The sequence below is a fragment of the Meles meles genome, chromosome 9 (assembly GCF_922984935.1).
Source record: "Meles meles chromosome 9, mMelMel3.1 paternal haplotype, whole genome shotgun sequence".
In the NCBI taxonomy this organism is placed as follows: Eukaryota; Metazoa; Chordata; class Mammalia; order Carnivora; family Mustelidae; genus Meles; species Meles meles.
Genome location: NC_060074.1, coordinates 9,715,769 through 9,742,132, shown reverse-complemented (window position 1 = coordinate 9,742,132; position 26,364 = coordinate 9,715,769). Strand labels below are relative to the sequence as shown.

At 39.9% G+C, this 26,364-nt stretch overlaps 1 protein-coding gene across 2 annotated transcripts; it reads right to left on the bottom strand.

The window, feature by feature from the left end:
* Positions 1-1,228: 1,228 nt before the first annotated feature.
* Positions 1,229-25,389, bottom strand: COQ10B (coenzyme Q10B). Of its 2 annotated transcripts, none has more exons than XM_046019757.1 (5): positions 25,230-25,389; positions 19,619-19,768; positions 8,782-8,974; positions 3,915-4,016; positions 1,229-2,282 (listed from the first exon to the last, which is right to left on the bottom strand). In XM_046019757.1, exons 2-5 carry the CDS (start codon positions 19,741-19,743, stop codon positions 2,115-2,117), a joined length of 588 nt encoding a protein of 195 aa, XP_045875713.1. In that variant the 5' UTR covers positions 19,744-19,768; positions 25,230-25,389; the 3' UTR covers positions 1,229-2,114. The 2 variants fall into 2 exon arrangements, with proteins under 2 accessions (XP_045875713.1, XP_045875712.1); XM_046019756.1 differs by lacking the exon at positions 25,230-25,389 and adding an exon at positions 24,790-24,973.
* Positions 25,390-26,364: the final 975 nt, after the last annotated feature.

Sequence of the window (26,364 nt, the reverse complement as noted above, 5' to 3'; positions counted from 1 at the left end):
TAATTATAGGGGCACCTGGGTGGCTTAGTCGGTTAAGGGTCTGACTTTGGCTCAGGTCATAATCTCGGGGTCGTGGGATTGAGGCCCGCAGCAGGCTCCCCACTCAGCAGGCCATTGGCTTGTTCCTCTCCCCTGCCCTGCTCATGCTCTTGCTCAATCTAATAAATCAATAAAATCTTTAAAAATAAAAGGTAATTATATACAAACTAAAGACACTCTGAGGGGATACCTCATTTGTAAGTGGAAAGACACTGCTTTATCTGTGTGAAGCCCGAGCAGACTGTAGGAGTCCTTCACTACCATATAACCAGCAAGTGGTACACGGCAGGCAGTCAAAACAGATTTATTGAAAAAATTGATGCAAATATACTTTTATATAGGGAGCTAATTACTGAGGTTCCTTGTTGATCTGAGGAAACAAACAGCACTCTGACTTGAAAAGTAATGCAAGAGGGTTGTTGGGTATGGAGTGAAAGGAAGATCAGTATTGAAGACTGAATTTTGCTCAGATTTGTTTCATAAAATGCTACAGTTAGACTTTACTACGTCTAGTTAAAATACATATGGATAGGGGCACCTGGGTGGCTCTGTGGGTCAAGCCTCTGCCTTTGGCTCAGGTCATGATCTCAGGGTCCTGGGATCGAGCCCCACATCTGGCTCTCTGCTCAGCAGGGGGCCTGCTTCCTCCTCTCTGCCTGCCTCTCTGCCTACTAGTGATTTCTGTCTGTCAAATAAATAAATAAATTCTTTTAAAAAATAAATAAATAAAATTAAACTTTTCCATTATAGGGGCGCCTGGGTGGCTCAGCGAGTTAAAGCCTCTGTCTTCGGCTCAGGTCATGATCTCAGGGTCCTGGGATCGAGCCCCGCATCGCATCGGGCTCTCTGCTCAGCAGGGAGCCTGCTTCCTCCTCTCTCTCTGCCTGCTTCTCTGCCTATTTGTGATCTCTGTCAAATAAAATCTTTTTTTTTTAAGATTTTATTTATTTATTTGACAGAGAGAGAGATCACAAGTAGGCAGAGAGAGGAGGAAGCAGGCTCCCTGCAGAGCAGAGAGCCCCACGCGGGGCTCGATCCCAGGACCCTGGGACTGTGATCTGAGCTGAAGGCAGAGGCTTTAACCCACTGAGCCACCCAGGTGCCCCATAAATTAAAAAAATCTTAAAAAAAAAAAAATACACATGGATATAATATAGGATTTCAATAACCAAAATAACTGTACAAAAAATAAACAAATTAACTTTATTAAGCTACCACTTCAGTCCTTCGACATTGATTTGTTTACAAAAATATCAGTTTGAAATATATTATTGAATGTGAGTACACACAATAAATAGAAAATAGGGATGCATGGTGCTGGAAACATATCAACCAACTTATCGTCATCCGTTGCCCACTATTATAGGCAAGATTTGACGAACAATCAGCATTATTGAAAGAGTAGTGAAAGTACCTGGGAGAGGGTTGCAAACTACAAGAGAAGTAGCTTAAAGCTCTGGACCACTCACCAAAAAAAAAAATTCACTGTTTATCTGTGTGATAAATAGTGAGTTAACCTCACTACACATGGCACTGAATTACCTACCGCCCATAAGAACAATTTAAAAATAAGGAAAGTAGCCAAGGAACCTTCATTAACAGTATTTTTAAGTCAAAGTTTACTTTAAATATCTGATGATTATCCAAATATCCTAAGCTAAGAGGCATGTCCTAAGACAATAAGTTATAAATAGTCTGAATTTAATAACTTAAAGGTGATATGGTTAATATAATACATACTACGTGAGTATCTCAACTAACCTTCACATAGGGTGATAATTAAAAGGTTTACATTTACAGTTTCAATTTCTGGTAAGAGCGCTGTCCGTATTCTAGCAATAGTGACGACATCCCATTACTGTAAACATGCTAATACACACATTACTCTGAATTACACTTGATTGAATTCTATGTACATGTGGTTCCATATTCCAAGTGCAAATTCTCAATGGTGCAGATTTATAATCAAAGCTAGGTTTAACAAATGCTTTCTGACTCCTGAAGGCAAATGATAAAAGCACTTCCTAAAAGTGAATAAACTAAAGTTATAAGTAGGTGACCAGTTCTTTTTCCCTTTACGTGTGATGAACTTCATGAAGCATTAACTCCCGAGGTATATTTGTTTCTGGACCATACAGCTTACACGCTCTTCTTTCAAAGGCAGCGACCATCTGCTTTACAACTTCATCGAAAAACAGTGTGGCAAGCTGAGAGTGTAGAAGGGAGCGAAATTCGAAAGAAATCTGTAGGAAAAGGTGAATTATTTTAGGAAGATCTTTCTTTAATTCAATCTCTACTTAGAGTAGTGGTATACACACTGTGAAATGGGCTGCTTGTCCAGTATCTAAGGCAGAGCTGGAGGACTGTATCTAGATGAAATTTTTTAACCTCCCTCAGAAGACAGATGCTCAGTGTCCACAGTAAACCCCAACTCCTGCTGGTACCATAAGCTTAAGTACACACAGCCTGAATGTCATTTCAAGACAGATAATCTGCTTTTATTATTAAGTTCAAGAAAACTGGAAAAAAGTTACTGAATGAACACCATATTATTCTGGCTTCTTTTTTAATGTGTCCCTTTTAGATCTATCCTATCTCTCAAAAGGAAATAAAGTAGGGAACTAATCCTTCTGATAGGTATTCTGGGAAAAGTAGCAGCAGGAAGAGGAGATTGAACCACAATACAGATGGGGTAAGTGGTAGAATCTTTAGGTCTACAATGATTTAGAACTTCATTTATATCTCCTCAAGATATAAGTCAAGGCAGGTAGTTTGAGAAATAGTTTTTTAAGGACCAAATACCCACTAACTTTTAAAACTGCTTTAATTTTCATTTTTTTGGTAGTTTTTCATTTTGAAGTAATTTCAAATTTATAAAAAAAAGTTGGGGGGCGCCTGGGTGGCTCAGTGATTAAGCCGCTGCCTTCGGCTCAGGTCATGATCTCAGGGTCCTGGGATCGAGCCCCGCATCGGGCTCTCTGCTCCGCGGGGAGCCTGCTTCCTCCTCTCTCTCTGCCTGCCTCTCTGCCTACTTGTGATCTCTCTCTCTCTGTCAAATAAATAAATAAAATCTTTAAAAAAAAAAAAGTTGGAAAAATAGTACCGAGATTTCTCATACACCCATCACCCAAATTTCCCCTTTTCAGTGCCTTATATAACCACAATGCAATTAGTAAAGCCAGGAAATTAAGAGTTCATGCTACTAGGTAATAACACTAATATCTAATCTACACAGGCCTTACTCAAATTTCCCCAGCTATTCCATTACTGTCCACTAATTTCTGAATGAAAACAACTCAAGAGCTTAGAACAGCAGCATTTAGTAATTTAATCAAAATTAAGACTATTCCTTGAAATGCAATGCCTGAGTTGCAAATACAGAGAATAACTCATGTATTATCTGTTCAAAGAAAAGCCACAAGTAGCTTTAAGTTTTCTATAGCTAAGGTGATGTGAACAAGGAAATACCATAATCCCCAGATTTTAAAAACACATTTTCCCCCTTCTGCACTTTATTTCTATATCATAAATCAATGTGTAGATTTCATTTGGTGTTAATAAACGGTTATTAAGCTCTATAATATGTGTCTTATAATCTGTGGACCTATAAAAATTAGAAAATAGAGAAGGACTGGCCATTCAAGGTTTCAAGAAATAGAAAAAGAAAAAGATTCATTAGTATTCCTTCTTGTAAAGTTAGTATAGAAAAAGGTATTCAATATTCAGAATTTGAGATTTTCTGAAAGCCATCTTTCAATAATCACTATGCACGTAAGATTCATAATAGCAGCTGGATTCTAATCAATGGATTATTCCTTCTTTATCAACTTCACCTGATACTTGGAACAAACCAATGGCTTGTATGAGAGACTTACTGAAAAATCCAAGGTACAAGTTCTTGGGTAGCCAGGAAGACCTGGGCTAAAACGCCAAACAGTCTCCAAATGATTGAAAAGCCTCCCATCAGTACAGGATGCCTAGAATGAAATGGAAAAAAAAAAAAAAAATTGCAGTAAAATACGATTTAGACTGTCTAGAATCTACAGTTAAGAATGATTTTTTTTATTTTTAAATTTTTAAGGATTTATTTCATTTTAGAGAGAGAGAGAAAGAGCGTAAGATAGAGCACGGGGTGGGGTGGGGAGCAGAGGGAGACAGTCTTAAGTAGACTCTGAGCTGAGCGTGGGCAACGCAGAGCCTGAGCTCATGACCCTGAGATCACAACCTGAGCAGAAAACAAGTCGGTCACTTAACCAACTGAGCCACTCAGGTGCCCTGAGGATGACTTCTTTCTAAAATATGTTTGTACATCAGATCACAGGGGATTAAAAAACACCTCATTTTCAGTTTGGTACTAGGAAGTAATCTCTTGCCAATATAAGCCATTTCTTTCCTCCTGGGATCCCCAAGATTGTCAGTTCCCCCCTTCACTGCTGTCACTCAGGTGCTTACAGTTTTCTCCTCCATCAGCAAAAGTGATTTTTCTGGAAGTTTATTTCCATCCCTGCCACTTATAAGTAGTCCTGAACAATTTAATTCCCTGTACCATATTTCCTTAAATCTATAAAATAAGTATAATATATATTTTATGCCATCGTTATATGTCTAAAATAGTTGTAAGGTATCTGGCACAGATCCCAAGTAGGGTTCTAGAATTCTCCTTTCCTACCAAAGATTTTTCTCTCGGCTGTCACATTTAGTGACAGTATTCTCTATTTCTAAGGGCAACTGTGTTTCTAGTTTTCCTGAGTCTGGCCCTGGCCCATGTCTGTGATCCATTGCTTTCTAACCTCTAATCTCTTCAGTGTTCATGTTTATTTTAGATGTGTATGTACACACTGAAACACAGTATTTGGAGATGTTATGTACAGTGGCATTTGAGATTTCCCATTCTATACCATTCAAAGAAGGCTGGTGGAGATCACTAAGAGCTGCCTCCTGCAGTGTGAAAACGGCAGCCAAAATTGCAGTCACTAGAAGACTGTCAAGACTGATTATGTCTTTGAATGAAGTTCAGCTTCTTTACTTAGTATCCTAAGACGCTATCTGGGCCTTAATACCAGTAGACGATTGATCTCAAGAATACGTATCACCTTCCCTCACCAGCAAACCATCTTTTAAATTCCTATTTCGAAGACAACCCCCAGGGCTCCTGGGTGCCTCTCAGTCGGTTAACCCTCTGCCTTCTGCTCAGATCATGATTTCAGGGTCCTGGGGTCAAGCCACATGTCAGTCAGGCTCCCTGCTCAGCGGGGGCTCCGCTTCTCTCTTTCCCTCCCCCCTCCCTTGTGCAAGAGTGCTCTCCTCTTTCAAATAAAATCTTAAAAACAAAAAAACAAAAAAAACAAAGTCAACACCCCCCTCCCCAATTAAGCCTTAAGTTTCCAGCTCTTTTGGCATATCCCGGGGCCAATAAATAATCAAGTCTCTCTACCCTTTTTTTTTTTAATTTCTTTTCAGCGTAACAGTATTCATTGTTTTTGCACCACACCCAGTGCTCCATGCAACATGTGCCCTCCCTAATACCCACCACCTGGTTCCCCCAACCTCCCACCCCCCCACCGCCCCTTCTACCCTTTTTTAAAAATTTTTTTTAGAGAGAAACACTCACAAGCTAGGGCCCGGGTGGGGGGGGGGGAGGCAGCACAGAAGGGGCAGAGAGAGAATCCAGGTGCCTCTATCCCTTTTTTCTTTGATAATGTATTTCTCTTACCAGTTTAGATGTCCCTCCCATGAGCTTATACACTACAGATCAGCAAAAAGGACTTGCACAGATAAACTCTTTTCCCCCAGAGTGTACTTTTTCTTCCCCAGCTGTTGCCTCCCTAAACACAGAATGCAGGATTAATTCTGACTATATCTGGATCTCTCCACAGATAGTGTAAAGTAGAAGCCAAAGAGCTTAAAATATATTTACAGTTTATTCCTCACTTCCTCTTCATCTAAACTCGTTTGAGTCAATTATCAAATGAAAACACAGTAGAATCATTATAAAGAAAATCAACTGCATCCATATTAAAAAGCATTTACAGAAAAATGCTGTTTCCACATTTATAAAAGAAAATATTTTAATTGTTAAAATGGAAACCAATAAATGTTTTAAAATTTATTTAGACATGATAAAGTAATAGTCATCAGAATGCTAACTAATAACTAAATTTAGTAACATTATGCTAAGTCAGTGGGGAAAAGTGAAAGTTTTCTTCAAGGGTTCAGTTTTATATACAGTTCAATAATGACTATCTAATTTTTAAAAGCATCAACAATCTACATAAAATCTTATTATTTCAGTTCCTGAACTTTAAGGTAAATGTTCCGCCCTTCTTTACAATCATATAAGCAGCTTACAGGAGGGGTCCCTAGGTGGCTCAGTTAGTTATGCATTTGACTCTTGATTTCAGCCCAGGTTATGGTCTCAGGGTCATGAGATTGAGCCCTATATCGGGCTCCACATTGAGAGTGGAGTCTGCTTAAGATCTTCTCAATCCCTCTCTCAAAAAAAAAAAAAAAAAAAAAGGCAGCTTATAGGAAATTTAACAATGGAGAAACAGTTATTGGGAATACTCACTATAATATACAAACTTCCTCTGACTACTTTTTCACAAAACGTGGCAGTGTGGTATTCATACCAGTAATCTAGCCCAAGGACCCACAGATTTTTCCTGGTGTTTAGATATTGCTAATGGCCTCATTCCTAACAGAAGAGATACTGGCCACATAGGAGATGTTATGACGACGACCTACAACTGGTTCTTCTGACTGAACTGACCCAGACCATACAAACTATGGCACATAAAATGTTAAGCCTGTGACCCAGGCACTAAGATTCCCTGAACCAATGCCTCTACTAAATCTGCAGAAAACTTTCAAGGGCTTCTGGCCATTGCAAATTCATGTACAGTAGAAATACTGATATGTCACAGGCACATTTGGGGCAATAAATAATTTGCAGAAAAAAAGTCACATGGGTTCTGCTGCTCCCTTGGTTTTAATGATTTGTATTTTGTGCCACAGGCTTGTTATTAGGTATTAAAATCCCAAACATGAACCCAGGGACAACTGAAAGCTGAGTGTACATAGTTGTGTGTTATTCTCAAATACATCTTCAAACAATAAATTAGCACATTAAGTGAAGAAGCTCATTTTAATGGAAAAATAGCTTTGGGATCTGACATATAGCATGAGTTTGCATAAGGTTCATCATTTCTCTCAGCCTCATAAAATTGAGATAGCAATGATCATTTCATAGATGTTATTATGAAGATTTTTTTTTCTTTCTTTTTAAAGATTTACTTATTCATTGGAGAGAAAGAGAGAGAGAGAGCACTGCACACAGGGACAAAGGGGGAGAGAGAGATAAATTCTAGGCAGACTGCATGCTGAATGCGTAACCAAACGCAGGTTTATTCCCCCACAAGAGTTCTTTTAGTTAGATGCAGCATAATACATGAAGATTTGCAGTTATAAGACACTGAGGTCAGGAAATAGAAAAACGTCTTAAGATTATAGAGATACTCACTGGTGTCAGAAAGACTGAGCCAGAGTCTTGGCTCTGTAACCTTGGACAAGTTACCTAACCCTTCTAAGCCTTAATTCACTCAACCATAAGATGGAGAACAGTTAACATTTGAATCTCAAAGGGCTGTAGAGAAGAATAAGTTAAAGCCCTACAAAGAGCTCTCTTACAATGCCAGCTATTGCAAGAGAGATAGCGCAGTAGAGTTGTAAAGAACTCCAAAACTATGAGACAAACAGGTGGAACCATTCACAATGGCAAAGTCCCACTGGGGGCATGGCCTTTTAAGCGGAGTTCAAGTTTGAGAGTAAGTGGAGCGTGGACTCCACGTCTTAGCCTCACCGGACAGTAGACTTTCTCTGGTATGAGAGATACCACCTCCTTCAGTGCCTAACAAGGCGCTGACTTAGCTCTGGCTAATTACCAAGAAATGATATCCTATGGGCATAACATACAACTAAGCTTTAAGCCTTTGGTCAAAAAAGTCTAAGAATTCACAAGAACTCTATGGAATTCTGCCTTTCTGTGTGTTTAAGCCTGGGTATCTGTCTATACATGTCTTCTCTTCTGACAAGGGTAAGATAATCAGTATAATGCATGTAACAGTACCTGGCATTTCAGTACCCACTGCACGGCAGGATGATCTCAACAATGTTTGTTATCCACATTTGTATCTTTTTTACCTTTCTTTATCCTCTCACTTTCCCTTAACTTAAAAAAAAAAAAAAACTAGGGCAAAAATTAATTTTAAAACATTTTTCACTTGTGTGGTCCAATCTTTCCCTAAGGAAAAAAAAAGCTTCTTATTTACATATTCTAGTCAAATTTCTGTTTGGAAAGAAAAACGCTAATATTGTATAAAACAGCATAGTTAAGAGCTATAAGAGGGACGCCTGGGTGGCGCAGCTGGTTAAGCCACTGCCTTCGGCTCAGGTCATGATCCTGGGGTCCTGGCATCGAGTCCCGCATTGGGCTCTCTGCTCGGCAGGGAGCCTGCTTCCTCCTCTCTCTCTGCCTGCCTCTCTGCCTGCTTGTGTGTACCCTCTCTCTCTGACAAATAAATAAAAAAAAAACTTAAAAAAAAAAAAAAGATATAAGAAATCATTTGTCCCCCCTCCCTTTCTCTGATTAGTTTAGGGAAATACTTTAAGCTATTATACTTTAACTCGTTTGATATAATCAACATTTGAGAAATACTTAAAAACAATGAAAACCAAAACCATTACCTTTACCAAATGTGGTTTCACCAAGGTTACTACTGATGTGTAGCGCTCCAACACAGGTGGAAACCCAATTTCTAATCGTGTTTTGCAATATCCAGTTCTCCTTGATATTACATCTGATTTTTTGCACCAAGGAACAAAATGCTTGTAATCCTCCATTCCTGATACCACATCATACATTTCCTGCATAGAATATCTTGAAGAAAAAAAAAAAAAAAAGAGGTGTTAACTACACCTAGTTATAAGGCACGTGAATACTTTAAACTGAATATAAATAAAACAGTGTGTATAAGGCAATAAATCATTTGGCAACCATGCTAAACCACACGATGAAATGAATGACTTCAAAGCAATACAAAAAAATAAAAGGGAGCTAAAAAAAAGCAGAGGTCATAATTTAGCATACCACAGGTTGAATCTGGCTTACAGGATGTGTTTTTTGAAATTTTAATTAGTGGCCAGCATTTAAAAATTGAGAGTTTGAAAAAAAAATACAAAAAAACAAAAAAACCAGGATACTTGGGTGGCTCAGGTCATAACCTCAGGGTCCTGGGATAGAGTACTGCTCGGGCCTCCAGCTCAGTGGGGAGCTGGCTTCACCCTTTGCCTCCCCACCCCTCCCCCGCTCGTGTGCTCACTCTCTCTCAAACGAATAAATAAAATCTTAAAAAAAATACCCTCGGGCGCCTGGGTGGCTCAGTGGGTTAAAGCCTCTGCCTTCGGCTTGGGTTGTGATCCCGGGGTCCTGGGATGGAGCCCCGCATCAGGCTCTCTGCTCACTGGGGAGCCTGCTTCCTCCTCTCTCTCTCTGCCTGCCTCTCTGCCTACTTGTGATCTCTGTCTGTCAAATAAATAAATAAATCTTAAAAAAAAAAATTACCCTCAACTGAAAGCAACTTAAATACATACCACCTGATAGACATTAATAAATGCTTAATATAATAAAAAGTATTAGTAAATTATGGTATATCCATACTGCAGAACTCTCTACCAGTTATTTAAAAGAATTAAATCAAATATATACTAAAGTTTGTTTATTTATTTTAGTAATCTCTACACCCAACATGGGGCTCAAACTCATGACCCTGAGATCAAGAGTTGTGTGCTTTTCTGACTTAGCCAGCCAAGCACCCCCCCCCTCATTTTTAAAGTTTTGTGTCTTTTTTTAAAGATCAAATATATACTTTAGAGCAAGGAGGTTTACAATATATTATTATATGAAAAAAAGCACTTTACAAAGCAGACAGGATATGGATAATTCTATTATCCATTTAGGAAAAATTATAAGTAAATACTGTATTTCTCACTTTTAAACATTTGATGTTTAGTTTTTCCTGAAACTAACTGGTATCTTAATAGAATATCTGTAATGAAATACAATGTGGGGCTCCATCCCAGGACCCCGAGATCATGACCTGAACTGAAGGCAGACGCTTAACAGACAGAGCCACCCAGGCGCCCCGACAATAAATAGTTTTTAACTCAAGAAAAAGAAGTAGGAGTAAAGATAGCACATATACTTCCATACTGTTAGGTTTTCATACAAGCATGTAATATTTTTGTAATTTATAAAAAAAGAAGCCATTCCAGAACACAAAGGAAACCTCCCATTCTTTTAATGAGTCAGCATAATGCCCTGCCAACCTGAACGTGACAACATAAAAAATAAAATCTATAGATTAAATATCAGCAAATAAAATCCAGCAATGCTTTAAAAAAAAAACAAACTAGCAGTCAAATGCAACTCTTTTAAAGATTCATGGATGGCTTAAAACTAAGAATTATATTATTATAACCATATTAACCAAAAGAAAAAAAATTGTATAATTCCCTCCATGAATGATCAAATACCAAAAGCATTCCCATTAGAGTTAGAAATAAGTTAAAGATGCTAGTTACTGTGGTTAGGTAATGTTGTTTTGGGGAGGAGTCCAAGATGGCGCAGGAGTAGGAGACCTTGGTTTCGTCTGGTTCCAGGAATTCAGCTAGATAGTTACAAAATCATTCTGAACACCTGTAAACTCAGCCAGAGAGCTAAGAATAGCTGCAACTCTACAAATAGAAAAACGACCACTTTCTGCAAGGTAGAATAACAAGATGGAAACACTAACCTCAGAAAAGAGAAAAAGAGGCAGTACTGACTGCCAGGAACCTAATCAGTATGGACAGAAGTAAGATGTAGGAACAAGGGTTCAGAATAATGATTATAAAGATACTAGGCAGGCTTGAAAAAAAGCATAGAAGACACCAGAGAATCCCTTTCTGGAGAAATAAAAGAACTATAATCTAACCAAGTCAAAATCAAAAAGGCTATTAATGAGATGCAATAAAAAATGGAGGCTCTAACTGCTAGGATAAATGAGGCAGAAGAGAGAATTAGGGACATGGAAGACTAAATGATGGAGAAAAAAGAAGATGAGAAAATGAGACATAAACGACTCCTGGATCATGAGGGGAGAATTCAAGAGATAAGTGATACCATTAACCAAAACAATATTAGAATAATTGGGATTCCAGAAGAAGAGGGGGGCAGAAGGTATATTGGTATATTGGAGCAAATTAAAGTGGAGGACTTCCCTAATCTGGGGAAGGAAACAGGCATTCAAGTCCAGGGAGCACAGAGAACCCCCCTCAAAATCAATAAAAAATAGGTCAACACCCTGACATATAATAATAACATTTACAAATCTCAGAGTCAAGGAGAATATCCTGAAAGCAGCTTGGGACCAATGGTCAGTAACCTACAAGGTAGAAACATTAGACTGGCAGCAGATCTAGCCACGGAAACTTGGCAGGCCAGAAAGGACTGACATGACATATTTAGGGTGCTAAGTGAGAAAAATATGCAGCCAAGAACACCTTATCCAGCTAGGATGTCATTTAAAATAGAAGGAAAGAGAAAACTTCCAGGACAAACAGAAACTGAAAGAATTTGTGATCACCAAACCAGCCCTGCAAGAAATATTAAAAGGGATACTTCGAACAAAAAGAGACCCCAAAAGTAACACAGACCAGAAAGGAACAGAGACAACACATAGAAACAGTGACTTTAGGGGTAACACGATGGCACTAAATTCATATCTTTCAATAGTTACTTTGAATGTAAATAAGCTAAATGCCCCAATCGAAAGACACAGGGTATCAGAATGGATAAAAAGGTGAGACCCATCAATATGCTGTCTGCAAGAGACTCATTTTAGATCCAAAGTCACCACCAGATTGAAAAGGAAAACCATTTATTATGCTAATGAACATCAAAAGAAAGCTGGGATGGCAATCCTTCTATCAGACAAATTTAGATTTTAAAACAAAGATGGTAGTAAGAGATAAAGAAGGACACTATGTCATAATTAAAGGGTCTCTCCAACAGGAAGATCTAACAGTTGTAAATATTTATGCCCCTAAAATGGGAGGAGCCAATTATATAAGCCGATTAATAACAAAATTAAAGAAACATATCAATAATAATACAATTAATAGTAGGGGACTTTAACATCCCCCTCACTGCAATGGACAGAACATCTAAGCAGATCAACAAGGAAACAAGGGTTTTGAATGACACATTGGACCAGATGGACTTCACAGCTACATTCAGAGTATTTCCATCCAGAAGCAACAGAGTATATATTTTTCTCGACTGTACATAGAAAATTCTCCAGAATAGATCACATATGGGGTCACAAATCAGGTCTCAACTGGTCCCAAAAGACTGGGATCATTCCCTGCATATTTTTGGACCACAATGCTTTGAAACTGGAACTCAATCACAAAGGAAATTTGGAAAGAACTCAAATACATGGAGGCTAAAGAGCATCCTACTAAAGAATGAATGGGTCGGGGCGCCTGGGTGGTTCAGTGGGTTAAAGCCTCTACCTTCAGCTCAGGTCATGGTCTCGGGGTCCTGGGATTGAGCCCCGCGTTGGGCTCTCTGCTCAAGCGGGGAGCCTGCTTCCTCCTCTCTGCCTGCCTCTCGGCCTACTTGTGATCTTTGTCTGTCAAATAAATAAATAAAATCTTTAAAAAAAAAAAAAAGAATGAATGGGTCAATGAGGAAATTAAAGAGTTAAAAATTTCATGAAAATGCAAACACAACTGTTCAAAATCTTTGGGATGCAGCAAAGGTGGTCCTAAGAGGAAAATATATAGCAATACAAGCCTTTCTCAAGAAACAAAAAGGGTCTCAAATACACAACCTAACCTTATACCCAAAGTAGCTGAAGAAAGAACAGAAAATAAAGCCTAAACTCAGCAACAGAAGAGAAATAATAAAGATCAGAGTAGAAATCAATGACATAGAAACCAAAAGAACAATACAACAGAGTAAGGACCCAGATAAATAAAATCATGAATGAAAGAGGAGATCAGGGGCGCCTGGGTGGCTCAGTGGATTAAGCCGCTGCCTTCGGCTCGGGTCATGATCTCAGGGTCCTGGGATCAAGCCCCGCATCGGGCTCTCTGCTCCATGGGGAGCCTGCTTCCTCCTCTCTCTCTGCCTGCCTCTCTGCCTACTTGTGATTTCTCTCTGTCAAATAAATAAATAAAATCTTTAAAAAAAAAAAAACAAAACTAAAGAAAAAATTTAAAAAAAAAAAGAAAGAGGAGATCATAACCAACACTGAAGAAATACAATTATAAGAACATATGCTGAGCAACTATATGCCAACAAATTAGGCAACCTAGAAGAAATGGATGCATTCCTAGAGACATATGAGCTACAAAAACTTAAACAGGAAGACATAGAAATCCCGAACAGACACATAACCAGCAAGGAAACTGCAGCAATAATAAAAAATCTCTTAAAAAAAAAAAAAAGCCCAGGGACGGATGGCTTCCCCCGGGAGTTCTACTGAACACTTAAAGAAGAATTAATACCAAGGTGTCTGGGCGGCTCAGTCAGTTAAGAATCTGCCTTTGCCTCAGGTCATTATCCCAGGACTGAGCCCTGCAGTAGGCTCCTTGCTCTACGAGGAGCCTGCTTCTCCCTCTCCCTCCGCCTGCCACTCCTCCTGCTTGTGCTTTCTCTCTTGTTATCTCTCTCTCCTTGTGTCAAATAAATAAATAAAATCCTTAAAAAAACTACTATATTCTTCTGAAGCTGTTTCAAAAAATAGAAATGGAAGGAAAACTTTTCAACAATTTCTATCAAGTCAGTATGACCTTGATCCCAAAACCAGACAAAGACCCCACCAAAAAGGAGAATTACAGACCAATATCCCTGATGAACAGGGATGCAAAAATCCTCATCAAGATACCTGTCAATAGGATCCAACAGTACATTAAAAGTATGATTCACCACGACCAACTGGGGTTTATTCCTGGGCCGCAAGGGTGGTTCGACCCCCTCAAACCAGTCAATTTAATATACTACATCAATAAAAGAAAGGACAAGAACCAACTGCTCCTCTCAAAAGGTGTAGAAAAAGCATCTGACAAAGTATAGCATGCTTTTTCTTTCTTTTTTTTTTTTTAAGCATCCTTTCTTGATTAAAACTCTTCACCGTGTAGGACTGGAGGGAATGTACCTCAATATCAGAAAAGCCCACAGCAAATATCATTCTCAATGGGGAAAAACTGAGCACTTCTCCCTAAAGTCAGGAACACAAAAGGGCTGTTTACTACCACCACTGTTGTTGAACACAGTACTACAAGCCCTAGTGTCAGCAATCAGATAACAAAAAGAAAGGGCATCCGAATCAGCAAAGAAGAAGCCAAACTCTCACTCTTCGTAGATGACATGATGCTCTATGTGGAAAACCCAAAAGATTCCACCCCAAAATTGCTACAACTCATACGAGAATTCAGCAAAGTGGCAGGATGTAAAATCAATGCACAGAAATTAATTGCATTTCTATACACTAACAATGAGACAGAAGAAAGAGAAATTAAGGAGTCAATCCCATTTACAACTACACCCAAAACCGTAAGATACCTAGGAATAAACCTAATCAAAGAAGCAAAGGATCTGTACTCAGAAAACTGTAGAACACTCATGAAAGAAATTGTAGAAGACACAAAGAAATGGAAAAATGTTCCATGCTCATGGAATGGAAGAACAAATATTGTTAAAATGTCTATGCTATCTAGAGCAATCTACACATTCAACACAATCCCTATCAAAATACCATCAACTTTTTTCACAGAAATGGAACAAACAATCCTCAAAGTTGTGTGGAACCAGAAAAGACCCCAAACAGCCAAAGGAATGTTGAAAAACAAAACAAAACAAAACAAAGCTGGTGGCATCACAATGCCAGACTCCAAGCTCTATTACAAACCTATCATCATCAAGACAGCATGGTACTGGCACAAAAACAGACACATAGATCAATGGAACAGAAGCCAGAAATGGACCCTCAACTCTATGGTCAACTAATCTTCCACAAAGCAGGAAAGAATGTCCAATGGAAAAAGGACAGTCTCTTCAACAAGTGGTGTTCGGAAAATTGGACAGCCACATGCAGAAGAATGAAACTGGACCATTTCCTTATACCACACACAAAAATAGACTCAAAATGGATGAAAGACCTCAATGTGAGACAGGGATCCATCAAAATCCTAGAGAACACAGGCAGCAACATCTGTGACCTCAGCCACAGATCTTTATTTAAGCAAGATCACAAAATCTTGCTAGACACATCTCCAAAGACAAGGGAAACGAAGGCAAAAATGAACTACTGGGACCTTCTTGAGATAAAAAGCTTTTGCACAGCAAAGGCAACAGTCAAAAAAACCAAAAGGCAACCAACAGAATGGAAGAAGATATCTGCAAATGACATAGCAGATACAGGGCGAGTATTCAAAATCTATAAAGAACTTATCAAACTCAACACCCAAAGAACAAATAATCCAGTCAAGAAATAAGCAAAAGACATGAACAGACATTCCCCAAAGAAGATACCCAAATGGCCAACAGAAAAAAATACAAATCAAAACCACAACGAGATACCACCTCACACCAGTCAGAATGGCTAAAACTAACAATTCAGGAAATAACACATGTTGGTGAGGATGCCGAGAAAGGGGAACCCCTTTATGCTGTTGGTGCAAAGGCAAGCTGGTGTAGCCCCCCTGGAAAATAGTATGGAGGTTCCTCAAAAATTGAAAATAGAGTTACCCTATGACCCAGCAATTGCACTACAAATTATTTACCTCAAAGATACAAATGTAGTGTTCTGAAGGAGCACCTGCACCCCAATGTTTATAGCAACAATGTCCACAATAGCCAAAGTGTGGAAAGAGCCCAGATGTCCATTGTCAAATGAATGGATAAAGAAGATGTGATAAACACACACACACACACACACACACACACACACACACAATGGAATACTACTCCTCCATCAAAATGAAATCTTGCCATTTGCAACATGGATGAAACTAGAGGGTACTATACTAAGTGAAATAAATCAATCAGAGAAAGACGATTATCATATGATCTCACTCATATGTGGAATTTAAGAAACAACACAGAGAATCAGAGGAGAAGAGAGGAAAAAATAAAATAAGACAGAATCTGAAGGAGACAAACCGTAAGAGACTCTTAATTATAGGAAACAAACTGAGGCTGCTGCGGGGGGGTGTATGTGTGTAACTGGATGATAGACATTAAGGAGGGCACATGATGTACCTATACCTCTGAAACTAATAATACATTTTACATTAATTAATTGAATTTAAATTTAAAAATTTAAGTAATTCAAGATGAAAACAAAACATTGTTTTCAAAGTATTGGTCAATGTAATCAAATCAGAACACGAAACATGAGACATATGTGTGTAACAGTATTACACAAAAGGATCAGTCGGCAGGTTACAGGACTATTAATTTGGAAGAGAAGCAATTCAGAATTCAGTCAAGTAATCTGCTACAGAACTTTAAAAATTAATGCCTTTCCTATAATAACAAGAACCAGTTAGAAAACAGTCTATAGTATAGAAATGCAAAGCACCTACAAATAAATTCAACACTAAAACTTCAGGGCCTCAATAGAAAGCAAACAAACAGAAACCAACAGTCTATGGAACACGTAAAAGCAGAGTGAATAATGAGAGCCAGATTCATATTATTCTTATAAAGACTCACCACTGTTACAACATAATTCAACTTAGAAATGATAACAGTATTTGAGACCACTGCCGTGGCCTGACAAAGTCAGCTGGGAGTGTAATTCTGTCCCCTCTTCAATAGGTACAGGGTCATGATCAATCAGGCCACGCCCTACAACTACCCAGTGCCCAATAAAATGTGAAAAGGGAAAGAAAAAAATATATACAGTAATTTAAACAATCACAATCTAAATTACAAAAGGGATGCTTTGGAATAAAAGAGAATGAGTCTTTATGTATGTTTAAATTAATCTTTATGATCATGAAATGAAGTCCACAGTAGAGGGGAGGGGAAAAAAAACCCCACCTCCTAAAACTTCTGAGGTTTTACTCACTTTGAGATAAGTGCTAAAACAAATCCCATGAAGAAGTATGAAATCTTTCAGCCAGGAAGTTAATTGTAATAAATAATAAAATAATTTATTTTATATAATAATAATATAATAATGTAATAATGAAATATTTAAAAATTGTAAGAAAAGCATCTAAGAAAGTAAAATAGCATAGTGGTCAAGGGGATGGGCTTGGTAGTCAGAAAGGACTATGCTCAAGTACCAACCCTAAAACTAAGCCACATGCCCCTGGGTAGGTTGTTTTGCCTCTCAATTTTATTTTCTTAACTAAAAAGTAACTCTACAGTGTTCTTTTGAGGGTTAAGTGAAATCGTTTTGGCATACTGCACAAAGCTTAATAAGCATTTAATAAAGAGACACCTGGTTGGCTCAGTCGGTTAAGTGTCGGACTTTGGCTCAGGTCATGATTTCAGGATCCTGGGACGGCACCCCACATTGGGCTCCTCACTCAGTGGGGAGTCTGCTTGTCCCTCTGCCCCTCCCTGCTTGTGCATACGCTCTCTCTTTCTCAAATAAATAAAATCTTTAATTTAAAAAAAGAGCACTTAATAAATAGTAACTAATATTATGTGTTTATGTCAAATATGGAATAAAGGTAAGATGATCACTTGGTAAGACCAATTTGTAATAAAAAGAATTTCAGCGTGAGAAAGATTAAGGAAGTAAATAACAATAAGTAAATATGATGGGAAAAATAATCTTAGGATTCATGCATGACACTTAATGTACATTATCTCCATGAGCTTTAGTTTCCCTATCTCTAAAATGGGAATAACAACACCTACTTTACATGGCTATTGTGAGAATGAAATGAAACTATAAATATAAAGCACCCAGTAATACCTGTCAAATGACAGGCACACAGCATAAAAGATATTGGTAGTGATTCAAAAGTAAAACAGACCAACGCATTATTTATCTTTTCATTCACAGATACCAGCTCTGGCACAGATGTCTCCCTACCCAATTATTTAGGCTCTCTTCACCTGGTGTTACTGCTGGGAAGAAATTGCTCCCCCCGCCCCAGAGGCTACTATTCCCAATTTCCCTCTTGCATTTAGATGGTATTATGTGACTAGTTGGTGCCAATAATTCCTTCCAGATCAATATGGTTTATTTTTAAGATTTTATTTATTTATTTATTTATTTAATATTTATCGCTGTGCAGGGGAGAGAGAGTGCACAAGCAGGGGGGATGGCCAGAAGAGGAAGAAGCCTCCCGGCTGAGCAAGGAGCCCCATGTGCAACTCCATCTCAGCACCCTGGGATCATGACCTGAGCTAAAGGCAGACACTTAACTGACTGAGCCACCCAGGCCTTCCTCAATGCGGTTTAGAATCAAGTCTATCTTTAAGAGACTCTGAGGACTAAGAAACTACAAGAGGCACAAGTTAGATGGAGCCTAGGTTCCTAAACTGCTGCCCATGGCTGGGGAACACCCACTTGAACTTTACATAAGAAAGAAATAAACTTTGGGGTTTTACCTGTGTAGCTGCTAGTATGACCTTAACCAATACAGTGACTTAGCCAGTAATAAAGGTAATTTTAGTGACAAAAGCTGAGTCTGCTGAAGGTCCTTCACTACAGAAAAATCAGAACAGAAAAGGCAACTGAAAAAATTAATGAAATGCACTTGTACAAGAATTCATGTAATACTTAATGGCCTGTTGAGAACTGAGACCCCCTTGTAGAAATTCCCCTATGAACAGACGCTGTACTTCTGGTTTAGTAGAACTGCCTCTGTTCTCTTCTCTATATACCCCCTAGATCAAGGGCCCAGCCTTGCCCTTTATCTGCAAATAAAATTTTATTTATAAAGTTATTTATCTGCAAATAAAGTTTTATTAGCACAGAGTCACACATTATTACATGTTGTCTACAGCAATATGTCATTTGGGGCACAATTACAATGCCAGAGTTGATTGGTCGCTAAAGAAACAGTACAGTCCACAAAACCCAATATATTTACTACCAGGTCCTTTACAGAAAAAGTCTGACAACCTACACCCCAAGTGGTAGGAGCCGCTTAGCACATCTGTATATTACTTATCTATGCATGTCTCTATGTGAGGGAGCTATATAAACATATTGGGCCCAACGTACCACTAATGTTGCCACTATAAAAACAAACGGTGTACAAAAATGCAGGTCTAAACAGTTCAGTTACTTCCTTTACACACCAAGGTTTAAATCTATCCTATAAAGTTACCTTATAATTATGTTCATTCAACAACTATTTATAAAAGAGCAAAGGCTATGGAAAGGCCCAACTAGAAAAACCAAAGCATATTCTGTACAAAGAAAATGCAGGAAAAAAGTCACGATATTCTACAGAAAACCGTGAACACACTCTTTTAGCAGAACTCTTATTCTATACAAACCCTATAATTCTCCTCTCTGAATACTCTTTTCTTTTGTTTATCAGTGGTGCGGCAATTTTGAAGAAGGTTCTTGCATAGATCTCCTTAGGCAAAATTGAGGTATGCAGCAGAAGGGCTCTGCTCATCAGTATGCCACAGGAAGCTGAATATCTAAAGAGACAAAAAGTACTTGATTTAGAGGAGCACTGAAAATTAAGAGAAAACACAAATTAGACTGTAAAATACTATCACGTGTTACTTTTTTTTAAAACTAATCTCTACACCCAACATGGAGCTCAAACTCATGATCCCAATATCAAGAGTCACATGCTCCATCAACTCAGCCAGCCTGGCACCCGAGTAACTATCACACTTTAGAAGGCTTCACAACTTTAGAATATTCCTGAAAAATACACACACACACACACACACACACACACAGACACACAGTTGTGCACACATGCATGCACAGGCACACAGAAAAAAATTAGCTTCTTAAGTACCATAAAGAAAACGAAAAATAACAGCTTACGGTTAGAGTTAGAAGTTCCTGGCACAAATGGTATCTTTCCCAGAAAGTTGGCTTTCAGTCTATACTCACAACATATTCTTCCCATACACTTGCTAGAATATTCATCATTTTTTTTTTTTTTTTTTAAGTAAGCTCTACCCGCAATGTGGGGCTCAAACTCATAACCCTGAGACCAAGAGTCACATGCTCTACTGACCGAGCCAGCCAGGACCCCTCCATCATCTCTTTTCTAACTCATCTATCCAAGCTGTCTTCCCATCTGGATCCACAGAAGTTCCTTACTTCTTGATCTACTCCGAGAATGAAGACTGGAGATCTAGTGGCCCTGTTAGAACTGTTGCTTTGTTCTTTCCCTTCCAATGCACATATGTAAAAACTCATGTCAAGGAAACTAAAGTGTGACTTGATTGGGGGACTTCTAAATTTAGATGCCTGATACACTTTTTTTTCACCTGAATATTTTTGCCTTTCCCTACTAAGATTATTGCATAACTATTTTATACTACTACTCATGTATTAGTTCACATACTTATTGAGCTCTTGTTCTGTGCTAGGCAGTAGGGATAAAATGGTAAAAATAAAAATTCACTCTATGAGGATTACTCTGTAGGTGAGGATTCAAAAAAAGTGCTAAGAAAGAAATGGGGGTGGGGACATGTAATGGGGAGCTCCTTTAGATAGGGTGGTCTAGAAGTTTTCTGAGGTTATATTTCAGCTGCAACTTCATGGAAGAAGTTAGCCATGGAAAGAGAGAAATAGGTATGTATGTACATAAGAAGAGTGTGTGTGTGTGTGTGTGTGTGTGTACACACAGTGTACATGTATGGAAGGAGGAGAAGTAGATGGGGGGGCATTCCAGGTAGTAGGGACAGAGCTTGGCAGTATCCAGAGACTAGGACTAACAGTGCAGCAGCAGTACAGCAGGCCAAGAGAGTACCATGAAACAATGTTAGACAGACTGGAGCTGGATCATGCTAGGAATTATTAACCAGGATAAAGCAATTTGGAATTTATCCTTGGTGAGAAGCTGTTTAAGAATTCCAAGTAAAAGAATGTTATTTCATTAAATCAAATCTTCAAATTATTTTTTTAAATGGTATTATTTATTTTATTTTATTTTTTTTAAAGATTTTATTTGAGAGAGAGACAGTAAGAGCATGAGAGGGGAAAAGGTCAGAGGGAGAAGCAGGCTCTCCATGGAGCTGGGAGCCTGATGTGGGACTTGATCCCAGGACTCTGGGATCATGACCCGAGCTGAAGGCAGTTGCTTAACCAACTGAGCCACCAGGCACCCTAAACGGTATTTTTAAAAAAAGATTTTATTTATTTATTTATGAGAGAGAGACAGCGCACATGTATACTGGAGGGGCAGAGGGAGAGGGAGAATCCTGAAGCAGACTCCCTGCTGAGGGTAGAGCCCAAGGTGGGGCTTGACCCCAGGACCCTGAGATCATAACCTGAGCCAAAAATCAAGAGTCAGCCGCTTAATCCACTGAGCCACCCAGGCACCCCCAAATTATTTTTTTTTTTTATATTTCTTTTTTTTTTTAGTTTTTTTAAACGGGTTGGGGGCTGGGAAGGAACTGCAGAGGCTACTCCCCCCCCCCCACTCCTGTCCCACTTACAGGGCACCAACTGCCAGTGATGCCCAGGTATGGGCCGACCCTCCAGCTCCATCCATTTTCAGGACTAGTTGATTCAGCAGGTGAGCTGTTACACAGTCCTTAGTGGGCCCAAATTATTTTTTAAAAGGGTAATGGGTGGCCTGGTCAAAACGCCTTATGTCATACATAAAATCTGCTTTATAAAATAGGATTTACATATAAATAAAATTTCTTTAAGGACATAGACACCCTACAATGTGGCCAGGGAGGAAGAGACAATAAAGTCAAACAAAGAATGGTTAAAGAAATTGGGAACATTCAGCCAGAAGATAGGAATGATACCTGAAAGCATGGTTCCAAAATGTTAAAACAAAAGTCCAATTGGATGGAAATAAATTTGGGCTCCAGAATACAAGAAAGAACTTTTGACCAATTAACACTCTTTATAAAAATTAGATGGGCTTATTCCAGAGGCAGTAAAATAGAGGTCAATGAAAATGGGTAAGCTAAACGCTGCACAACTATTAAGATGTAACGGAAAAGAATAAAACATATGGGAGCACCTGGGTAGATCAGTGGGTTAAAGCCTCTGCCTTCAGCTCAGGTCGTGATTCCAGGGTCCTGGGATCGAACCCCGCATCGGGCTCTCTGCTCATCAGGGAGCCTGCTTCCCTTCCTCTCTCTCTTGCCTGCCTCTCTGCCTACTTGTGATCTCTGTCAGATAAATAAATAAAATCTTTAAAAAAAAAAAAAAAGAATAAAACATATGAACTGTATGGATGAACTTATTGGTCCCTTTTAAGACTTTAAGATATTTATGTATCCAGCTCTAAATAAAACTTCAAAAAAATGAACAATGGGGAAAATATAGTAAAACAAGACAGCTTTCAGATCTAGGTTTTCTAAAGGGATATCAGAGGAGGTATCTGGTTTTATAATGATGGTAACAGCATATTTTAAAGATATCTATGATATTCTTTTTTAGTCAAAAGAAATTTTAGATAGATTCATCTCCTAGAGAGAATAAAAGTGTTAGTGTTCCCAAAAGTCTTTAAAAATATGGTTTGTTATGTGAATCTTATTTTAAAGGCAGAGATAATATTAAAATAAGCCCATTGTGGTTTTTCTTTGGAGTAAACCTATGGGCTTTGCTTAGCAGTCAGATTACACCAATAAAAATGAACGACAGTCACTCTGCTAAATGAAGCAGAACAGCGGAAATAAAAAAGTAGGCAGTTAATTCACCTCCCCCCTTTAAAAAGTCACATAACATAATTTAGGATCTCTGTTAGTTACATTGATCACAAAAACCAAATCTGGTGTACAAAATACCTAATCACATTTCCCTTGTAAGACATTCTTTAGGCGACTTTGTTAAAAGTTTTATCTATTTCCCCACTTTTCGTATACGTTGTCACCTATTATTGGAAGCCAATTATGAGACAGATATTGAGCACACTTAATAATTTTCTGATAAATCAATGTCAGAAAAGGCAGCATCTCTGAAAACCTTTATTTAAAAAAACTAAGACCACTGCTTCTGAAGAGGAGACGTGGTTGACTATGAAGCTGACTTGTCACTGTACACGGTTTTGAATTTTATACCAAGTTTATGTAATACCATTGCCCCAACCTCCCCTTCTTCCTGCCCCCCAAAACCCCCAAAACAACCCTTACACAATCTGATTACAATGATAAAGGAAATATCTGTGTTTAGAGCAAGCTAATAGTTTTCCCAATGAGTTCCCATACTATGGTTACAAGCCCTGGACAGCACATCTATTTTCACACATTGTCAAGAATGATGTCTTCAGCTGCAATGAGGAGCCATACAGTCATAGGCATCATTAAACTATGAAATTAAAACTGAATCAAATGATGGACAGCTTTTTGTCACTCACCTTCCAATAATATTACATCTCAAATACTCTAATAAAGGCCAGAACGTATTTTAATGCTTTTGCCTAAAAATGAGCTCATAAACTCCCTCTTCATTATTATAAATAAATATTTGTCTTGGAATCTAAGCCTTAATTTGATCATTAAAACAATCATATTTTTTCTTAGAAATAAGAGTTTTGTTTGCAAGCCAACATTTTATAAGGGTAACACAAACAGATCTAAAGCAGGATAGGCTATGTTCTGCTTAGAACTAGTTTTTCAGGTTGTTTCCTTCAGCAGGACTAAACGATATGAGATATTTTATTTCCATTTCAACCAGTATTTGTCTAAAGGAATTGAGAGTTGGCGGGGGTTTGGGGTACTTGAAAAATTCTTCATTAAATCTAAATTCCTGGAACTTAACATTTGTGCTTTCTCCCTTCATTCTGTACTGTTTACAACTGAATACATTTTAGACACTGTAATTTTCGAGCATAATTTATGACAAAGTCATTAGTAGAAAGAAACGAATTGGTGGAAGTGTGGAATTGTGCCTGACTCCGCCTCCACCCACCAAAAAAGACCAACCAGGAAAATCGAAGGCTGGTTCAAGGTTACAGGACAAGTTACAGGCGAGTGGGAAAAAAATCGAGGTCCCCTACTTTGGCCACGTTTACTTTTGTAAGCACCGAAGGGCGCAGTCGGGGACCCCTACCCGACACCGGGAGAGTACTTCCGGCCAATCGCCGGGGAGCACAAGCGGGCTCGCTGCCAGGCCACAAACTCCGGCAGCCCGGCAGCCGGCCACTCGCGGGCCGCTGAGAGCGGCGACAGCAGGCCGTGGGGGAGGAGCCCGGAAGAGTCCCCAGTACCCGCGACGGGCTGCTTTATCAGCGGCCGATCAGTCGCGCCGCCGCGGATTCACCACCTCTCGCGAGGGTAGCGAGTCACCGACCCCGACGCGGCGTCTGGGACAGGCCGGCGAGCCTCCCGCCCGGAGGGACGAGCGCAGAGCCCGAGTCCCTCAAGTGCCGATCTCAGGACACTCTCTCCCCCTTAGAGACGCGAAAGTGCCCCCGGTCCGGCGCCGCCTCACCTCAAAATTCCTCGGTCTCCCCACTCAGCAAGCCCAGGCCGAAAGCTACTCCCGTCGCAGCACCCCTGTTGTTTATTACCTGACGTTCCCCGCAGGCCCCTGCGCCGGAGCCGGGGTTCCGGCCGCTGCCGTCGACTTTGGACGGCATCCCGAAACCACCTTCCTTAGAGCCCTCTGACCGGTCCGAGCTGCCATGATCATCTCACTGAAGCCGGTCGCCACCGCCGGGACCAGGCCCACGGCACCGCCCTCCTGCGGCGGGCTGAGCCGCCCGGCTCCCGGGCCTTCCCACCAATCGGCGGGCCCCGTGAGCCGCCAGACACGCCCCCTCCTCCCACCCTGAAAGCGCAGAGCTGACGCAAGCTCCCACTTCCTGTAAGGCCTACTGTGAACGCTGTCGTCATCCTCCCGGCCAATCAGAGGGAGCGCAGGGCCGCCCGGACACACCCCTCTGCCGGGCCCGCCTCTCGTTGCAGCCTTGCGCTCAGGCGCCTTTTTCACGGTGAGCGTCGTTCTCACCTCCCGCGCTGGAGCTCTTCCCCGGATTCACCAACCGGCACCGTTCTCTTGGGTGGTGTTTGTGGTCGCGAGGCTCAGCACCACAAACCAGGGGTGGGAGGAAGCGCGAGGTTCTGGGTGTTAATTACGTACGTAACTGCCCAAGTGCCGAGCCGGACCGCCATCGCTCCGGGCTGCGAAGTGCGGCCTTCGGAGTCTCGCTGTTTTAATGATTGTCTAACACACGGTCTGCGCTTACCCGTGAGGTTGTTGTGAGGGTAACATGAGGTCATGTCCTTAGGGAAGAGATTCCGTTCTATTTGCCTTCCTCTCTGTGTGGCCAACCTTTTAACTGGTGTTCGTGGATAGTGTGGGTTTCCTATAGTCCAGACGAACCCGACGACTTTGCTTTAATTTACCCATTTCAGGAATCAAGTCATCAAATCCTGACGTCCTTTTCCCCTCCCGTTTGTTCCCGGGTCCTCATTCAACCATCGTACGTTTTCTATAAACCGACTATCAGTACTGCCTACTGAATACAGTTGTGAGGAGTCCGTGAGATGGTTGATTGAATATAGCCAACAAATGCTGGGCACTTGTTACAGAAAAACAGCAGGGTAATGAGGTGGAGAGGGGTCCGGTAGGGTGCCAATCTGTGTAGGGTGGTCAGGTGGACCTCTGAGGAGGTGATACTGAGCAAAGGCCTAAATGAAATGAGGAATTTGAGTATGAGTATTTGGGGAGAAAAGAACTTCTGGTGGAATACCAAGTGCAAAGGCCTCCAACAGAAACAGTCTTACCCTGTTTTATGAAGAGCACGGTCTTTGAATCATAGGAGGAGAGAGGTAGGAAATGAGGTCAGAGGTAGTGAGGGCTTTATCATAGCGCCCGGGAGGCCATGGTACCAACTTTGGATTTTATTCTAAGTGTGAAGGGAAGTCATGCAAGTTTAGAGGTCAGAATAGTGGCTTGATCTAATTTACATTAGCAGAAGTATTCCAGCTGCTGTGTGTATGTATGATCATTTGGGGGGGTGATATAAATATTGACATAGGCAATTTGTTATTTTTTATTATTTTTCTACTCTTGCATTGTTCATTGCAGTCATTCTTTAGGGAGTGAGTTGAAATCACCAGCTACAAAGTTTGTCAAACAC